The sequence below is a fragment of the Metopolophium dirhodum genome, chromosome 1 (assembly GCF_019925205.1).
Source record: "Metopolophium dirhodum isolate CAU chromosome 1, ASM1992520v1, whole genome shotgun sequence".
In the NCBI taxonomy this organism is placed as follows: domain Eukaryota; kingdom Metazoa; phylum Arthropoda; class Insecta; order Hemiptera; family Aphididae; genus Metopolophium; species Metopolophium dirhodum.
Window position 1 is genome coordinate 118,989,695 of NC_083560.1, and position 8,064 is coordinate 118,997,758.

The 8,064-nt window shown below is 30.3% G+C and overlaps 1 protein-coding gene across 1 annotated transcript; it reads left to right on the forward strand.

Moving 5' to 3' along the window:
• Positions 1-1,034: 1,034 nt before the first annotated feature.
• On the forward strand, positions 1,035-6,652 carry LOC132935466 (peroxidase-like). Its single transcript, XM_061002028.1, has 11 exons — positions 1,035-1,144; positions 2,096-2,242; positions 2,337-2,598; positions 2,680-2,906; positions 3,060-3,218; positions 3,303-3,496; positions 4,099-4,637; positions 5,260-5,413; positions 5,544-5,720; positions 5,792-5,981; positions 6,067-6,652. Exons 2-11 carry the CDS (start codon positions 2,113-2,115, stop codon positions 6,261-6,263), a joined length of 2,229 nt encoding a protein of 742 aa, XP_060858011.1. The 5' UTR covers positions 1,035-1,144; positions 2,096-2,112; the 3' UTR covers positions 6,264-6,652.
• The last annotated feature ends 1,412 nt before the right edge of the window (positions 6,653-8,064 follow it).

Below are 8,064 nucleotides of genomic sequence, written 5' to 3' on the forward strand. Positions count from 1 at the left end.
TTTCACGCAATTAAACAACCTCACTTCTGAATATAATTCTAACATAATGGTTAATTTTCTATTGGCACGGGCCATGCCATGCCAGGTGGGACAGTTAGTTGATCCATGATCCTTAAACTATTTTCTGTTATTATATGATATATATTATTATATGATAATAGAGCAAGTTAAAATAATGTTAACTTCGTAAAAAAAAATCAGAAAAATCCTTTATACAAATATTATACGTTTAAGCAGGGCTTGCAAACGTTATAATGACGTTATGATTATATTTGACAAAAAACGATTGAAATTTGTAAACGTAATTATAACGGAAAGCGATATTTAAAAAATAATTAAATACCGCAAAACAAAACATAACGATTAACAAAATATAATATGTACCGTTAAATATAACATAACACAAAACGTAATTTATAGAATATCATTAAACCAAAAATAACGCAAAACGTAATTTATAGAATATCGTTGAACGAAAAATATCGCAAAACGAAATTTAAAATCAATTTATTTAAAAGGTCTATTGGTTTCGTAGAAACATTTATTTCGTGCAAACAATCTATGAATCGATTATATTATATTCCGTATCCGGGCCATTACCTACCTGTTATTATTTTTAAATTTAATAGGTATTAACACTATTTTAAATAAACGCAACAATTGTGTAACGTTTTTATTGTAAATAACATAAAAGGGAGATTTTTTCAAATGCAAGCCCTGATTATAAGAAAATACTATACGGTGCCCCACCGTGCATTTATTGAAGGTGTGTTTGCTTGGCTGGTCGGTGAGTGGGTGGAAGATCTATGGGGATACAGGTGGGAGAAAATGCAGTTCCACCAATAGGATTGTCGTTCGTCCGATGCTCCCGTGATGGTAACTATCCCCTTGACCACCGTATCAGTCTACCTGTGACTGTAGTTCGGTCGCGACGCGGCAAGCACCAGACAGAAGTCCGGAACATCTAATAAAAAGGCACACAGAGAACGTCTCTCCATCATGATATAATAACGCATCGACATACGCGAGTCGATAAATTTTCTCAATCACTGGATTAGCAATTTCAGTATTCAACGTTACAATCAATCAAAACTCAATTGCAAGATATCTGGCAAAGGACCTGTTAATTATTAACAAGTTTTCGGTGAGTACCAAAATATATTTATTTACAAAAAAATAAGTAGGTACTTACTTATAAATTATAACACAACACTCGTCGCTCGTTGGGTTAGAAAAGCTACATACATACCTACCTAAAATATTTCAATTGTATCCTTCTCCGTATTACGTTTACTTACTCGCGAGCAAGTATATTATATTATATTATATTATATTATATTATATTATATGATAGGTGATAGGTAAATCGTGAGCTAACGGAATGATTTATCTTTGTGTATATCTAACATGTACGAGCAGGTCGTTTTATTTAAGAATTTGTGGTTAGTCCTTTTTCTAGTTTCGGGGGGGGGGGGGGGGCATCATCGGACATTAACTACCTATATCATAAATATATACCTAATATATACCTAAATCATAAATATATATATACCTAAATACATATAGGTGACCCCTATTCACTCATCAACGCCCAGACCAAACCGCTTGGTCTAGAGACTTGAAATTTTGTACAAAGGTTCCTTAAAGCAATGTAAAGGCGCACTAAGAAAGGATTTTTCAAAAGTTGACCTCCAAGGGGGTAAAAGGGGGGCCGAAAGAATACAACAGTGGCGCTATCTATTAAGCAATATTTAATTTAAATGTGCAATAATATAATATATTATAATATAAAACGTATGTACTTGATATTTAGAATAGTGGTCACTAAGGTCCCTTTATTGATCTAGATGTGCAATAAGATAGGATTTTCTGATATTCATATTATAGGTTATTCAGCTAGTAGAATAATATATAGACAAAATTGATTTATAGTTACATTTTAACAAATTATAACTGCTGATGTATTGGTGATTAATTTATTAGGAGTAATTGTATAAATATATTTTAATGCAACCAATATTACAACTCTAAAGTAGTTGAATGAATATATTTACTGTTATAGTTAATAACTATGCATTTTATAATATGATTACAGTTTATAATATTAGCAGAATGGGTATTATACTGAATTTGATACGGCTGTTCGTTTGTACGGTGGTAATCGTACCGTTATGCTGTAGAGGATTATTACAAGATCCTTGTTTGTCTAAAGACCGTCAAATTCTTGATTTGTGTGAACAAGGTATAAAATATAATAACTTAAAGTTTAGTTTTCATATTTTAAAACCAAATTGGTTGTAATGATTAAATGGTGTGTACCTACCAATATTTTATAGCACTGGAGATAAACTCAACAAACTGGTACCAAAATATCAGGATCCCTGCAGTAAACGAACAAATTGTAGATGTTATCGATGAACATGATAAAACGTATCGTTCGGAGGATGTACTATCGGATATCAGTCGTTTTGTTGCTGGAAGCCCAAATCATGGACAGCTGATTGATTCTCAGGCAACCAAAGTCGGTATTTCAAGTTCTCGAAATGCTGAAGTTATTGTTGATGTTACGCGCAATCTAAAGAATATCTATTGTAAAAAGTAAAGAATAATATAAATATTTCAATGAAAAAAATATATATTTTATTATAATAATATGCATAAATTAAATCATAATTTCAGACATGGGTTAAGTGATGTACAATGTGCTAAAGACTTATCGAAGGTGAAAATAACAAGGACAAGTTTGAGTGACTTGTGTTTGCCTGAGTATTACAACGAAACTATGTGCATATGGAAGAACTTAGATTATCCTAGTATTGACGGTTCTTGTAACAACTTGAAACGTTCCTCATTGGGAAAGGCAACCATGCCATATAAACGTTTGCTGTTTCCAGTCTACGCCGATGGTAATACATTTATTAATTATTTATCGGTATACTTTTTTCTATAAAAACTTTAAAATAGCACTCCTTCTTTCGCGATATTTTTTTTATATACGACATGTTGTAATTTATAATCTTGTGGATCTAATGCTGTTATTTCATTAATTGTCCATACAGGTATTTACAATATGTCAGAAGTACTGCCCAATCCTAGATCATTGAGCATACATCTTGTCAACGATGAGGACTCTGTTGACCAAGCAAAAACGATGATGATGGCGTACTGGGCGATTTTCATAGGCCATGATCTATCGCAGACGGTAGCTTCTAACATGGGTAAACACATTAAAATCATAATCGTTTATATATATATTGATTGATCGTAACTAATGCAATCTGACGTATATTAAATTCATATAGGGAATAATAACGTACCTGTGAAATGTTGTTATGATGAAAGCAGTATTCAATATATTCTGAATAAAACCGTAAAGTCCTGTAAGCCCATATCAATACCGGAAGACGACAAAGTTTTTCCACAGGAACCGTGCATGAACTACGTGCGTTCGCAGTCGGCGATGCGTCCCGATTGTTCATTTGGACCCAGGGAACAAGTAATAGCCATATTTGATAATATTTTATCTATAAACTTATATTTTTATTATAAGAATCAAAATTACACGCAATTAGGCCATTTTAGGGGAATGCAGTGACTAGGATAGGCCAAGACCCTATTATAACAGAAAAACGCGTATGTTAAATGAATAATTGCACATTTTGTCCATTTGGATGATTTATAATGCTTTCTTTATAATAATTATTAAAAAAAGTTCATTTTTATAATCGTTACTCGATATTTTCCACTTCAAAGAAGATTTATGAATAATAAATATGTATTAATAAGTAACCATTAATTGTATATTTACCTAATAAGAATTATCCATTAGGTATTTTTACAATTTTTCTTTTCTATGGTTATAAGCAAAGCGTTACGCCAAATCGATTATAAAATACAAATATCTGTACCCAGCCCAAAAATATAGTTATGTTAAAAAGGGGTTAAATTGCAAATTACAGTGGTCGTAGGGTGGAGTAAATATTTCCAGTATTCGGTGTTTAGAATTAACGTTGCAAAATCGCAAAAACTACAGAAATTAAGAGAATATTTAAAAATTCTTAGGCACTATATTTCACAGTGTTTATATATATTTCACAGATGAACCAAGCTACCCATTATTTAGACGCGTCGATGATATACGGTTCGTCAGAAGAACAGCTGCTGTCGCTGAGGAAATTGAAGGGCGGTGAACTGTCGTCTTACAAAATGAATATCACCAACGGGTCCTATATGCCGCTGGAAACCACCGAAACAAAAGCGTGCCAGCACGGTAACGGCACGTGCTTCAGGGCTGGAGATATCCGGGCAAACGCGCTTCCCCAACTGACTCTCCTTCACACACTGTGGATGAGGGAACACAACCGGATAGCCCGAGAACTAAGCCGCTACAATCCGCAGTGGACCGACGAACAGCTTTTCCTTGAGTCCAAGAAAGTCGTGACGGCATTTATACAACACGTCACGTACAACGAGTGGCTGCCGGCGCTTCTCGGCGTAAACTACACCAAGGAAAATGGTCTGGGACCGATAAAGGATGGGCGCAACACGTACGACGATACCGCCGACCCGACTGTTAGCAACAGCTTCGCGACTGCAATACTGCCGTTCGCCAATTCTATGATCAGCGAAAATATCAGGTTCGGGATATCGGCTAATATAGATAATATTATAATTATTATGATTATTATTATGTTATATGTGGTCAGTTAATTTCGTGGTGACAGTTTTTATAATAGTTTTTATAGGTATTGAAAAATGTTACTTTGGAAAATTTAAGACTCATGTGAACAAATAACAATATTGTCACATTATTACACTCTGGTTAATCCGTCATTAGCTTTTGATTTTCCAATGGTGACCTTTACATTATAATTATTATCTTAAAATTCCAATGTAGGTATATTGGATTCAATGTGTACCTATCGAACGAATCGTTTTTCATATATTTTAGGAAGGGGCCAATAATCATTTAATTTAATGGTAGTTACAAATTTACAAATCTAGGGGAGTATGCTCTTGTCTATAATTATTCTTACAAATAAATAAAATTATTACATCACTATTTGATATTAAATTTGTATAATATTGAAATATGCTTATATATATATATCAGTATGTGTGTAACAATGTCCTGCGTAAGAATTTAAGATGATACATGAACAAATAATAATATTAACGATTGAAAAATGTAAAAAAATAAATCTTTATCTAGATATATCTTCGATGTTACTTATACATGTTTTGCATGTTTTTGTTTAGTTTATACTCAGAAGACCGCGTTATCAACGGAAGTCTTTCACTAAAAGAATATTACAACCGACCAGTTGATATACTGACGAACTATACAGATGCACTTGTCAGAGGACTAATTACGCAGAATACACAAAACATCGATATGTTGTTTACAAAAACGGTGGGTTTATAAAACACAATCAAAATATTAAAATTATTTTTTAACATAACTAATGATGATGTGTCATATTTTATAATATATGTTAATATTTGTATTTTGTAACACTTGTTTTTGAATTTTTTTTTTTTAGCTTACAAATTATTTATATAGTTTTGGTCCAAATTATTCGTCTGGCATGGACGTTGTCAGTTTGGATATACAACGAAGCCGCGATCACGGTATTCCAAGCTACACGCAATTTAGAAAATATTGTGGACTAGATGACATAGAAACTGTGGAAGATTTGTCTGAGATTATGGTGGAAGGTGTAAGTTTGAAAAAAAAACATGAAATTGTTTAATTATAATTTAGTTACCTACTGTACTAATTACTTTTTAGGCAGCTGATAGAATACTGAAACAATACAAAAATTGGAACGATATAGATCTTATGGTGGGTGCATTGTCTGAAAAACACGCCGATGACGCAATGGTTGGCCCTACGATGAGGTGTATCATCAGGGAACAATTTGTAAGAACTAGAAGTGCAGATAGATATTTTTATGACGTACCAGGAGTGTTCAACAAAGGTTAGTATAACTAACTATAATTATAACTATAATTAACTATTTTTAATTATTGTACATAATATTAACTAACCTATTTTAATTTCAGATCAACTGGCAGAAATCAGAAAATTCACTCTTGCCAGATTTATTTGTCTTAACGCCAATAATGTTACAACAATTCAGAAACAAGTATTTTTGAAACCGGCTTCAACCGGTGAATTAAAACTTTGTAAGGAGGGCGATGAAATTCCTCGCATCTTCGTTAGTCGTTGGGCAGAATTGGCGCAAACAATTCCAGAATAATCTCGTACAAAACATTGATAAATTTATTTATAATTTATTGATGTTAAAAAATCAACAAAAAAAAAACAATTTTTAATAACTATACTTTTTTTATTTAATAATCGCTTAACAATTAGTCGAATCTTTTCGCACAGTATATGTAATGCTTTTTAATAAATATATTTAATATCAATTATAAGTTTATAATATCTAATATTTTATGAATTATATACTTAATTTTTTTTAATACATTTTTTGTGGTAATAAACTTATAATACATATGATAATCAACACATTTATTTTAGCATCAATCTTTCGAGATATTATACAAATATTTAAATGTTTTTAAATAATAATTTATTAATGTTGAAAAAACAGTAATATTATTTTCTAATAATTAATAGTTTTTTATGAATTAACCATCAATTGAACATTTTTGCATAATTTTTGTAATGCTTTTTAATAAATATTTTTTACATTAATATTATAAGTTTATATACCTATTATATTTTTACTTTTTTTTAAATATATTTTTGATTTCCAATAAATATGATTATTACATTTATTTAAGATTTCATCACTATTTTAAGTTTGATATTTATTAGAAAACGAATTCTAGTGTTGTTAATTAATATTCTTAAATATTAAACATCAAAATATTCTACTAGGTAGGTACTTAATTAAAATGGTGTTCAGTATTTACTGTTTATTACATGATGATTGAATGTAATCATATTATTTCATAATATTATAGTGGGCATTTATCAATATACATATTTATAAAAACATAATATATTCATTAAAATGTTACGCAATACATTTCTATTCAAATTTATACGATCTTTGATTAAGACAATTCGTTGACAAGACAGTATAGTACGATATTTTGTAGTTTGGCCAAGTGTATAGGTAGTAGGTACCATTAAACATTTAATAACACATATGAAGTTAGAATATTAGCAAAATAAATACTGTGAAATACTTTTTTTCATAATCCGTATCTTAAGATGTAAAATACATATAGAAATTATATATTTTTATAATATTTTTAAAGTTTTATTGAAAAAGTGAAACGTATTTGTGCTACATAGGTAACTGCTTTAGATTAATTTTGAGATACATTCATACATGTTTTCTATCTGTCAGTGAGCACTCAATTTAATATTAAATTTCGAAAAAAAATCACCACCGTGATGACTTTATTTCTCCACTGCTGCGTACACTTCTTATCTATAAAATAACCTACGCGATTAGTGTATTGCATCAGCGAGAAATTCTTTTTTAATAATATATCAAAGAAATTGGATAGTTGTACCTAATACTTTAGTTAACTACATGACGTGTTCTTCAAACTCCTGGATGTGACACAGGTGTTTTAATAATATGTAGGTAAATATTAGTTGAATACAAATAGTTAAATACATGAACTATTATTTATATAGAATTATAGCTTAAAAGAGTTATTTTTAGTCAATAGTATTAGGTATTAGTAAAGTAAGTTTGGTACTTTTATATTTTTAACAACAGAAGTTTCGTATTGTTTATTAATTAATAATGATTTGTTTTTTTAAATGATCGTAAAATGTGAGGTTGACGATTGTATAATATTATGCAAAACGAAATTTTTTTTTACGTATTATTATTTATGCTGGACTAGGAGTGTTTAGGAATATATGTAAACTGGGTAAACTAAAATAGGTTAACTAAAAATGTTAGTCTTAAAGAGGGATTGATGAATGCAGGTAACCTATGTTGTGATAAATTAACAACTCTTATTGTATAATAGTCTTATAAATAAATAAATTACATGTTCTGCAAGGAC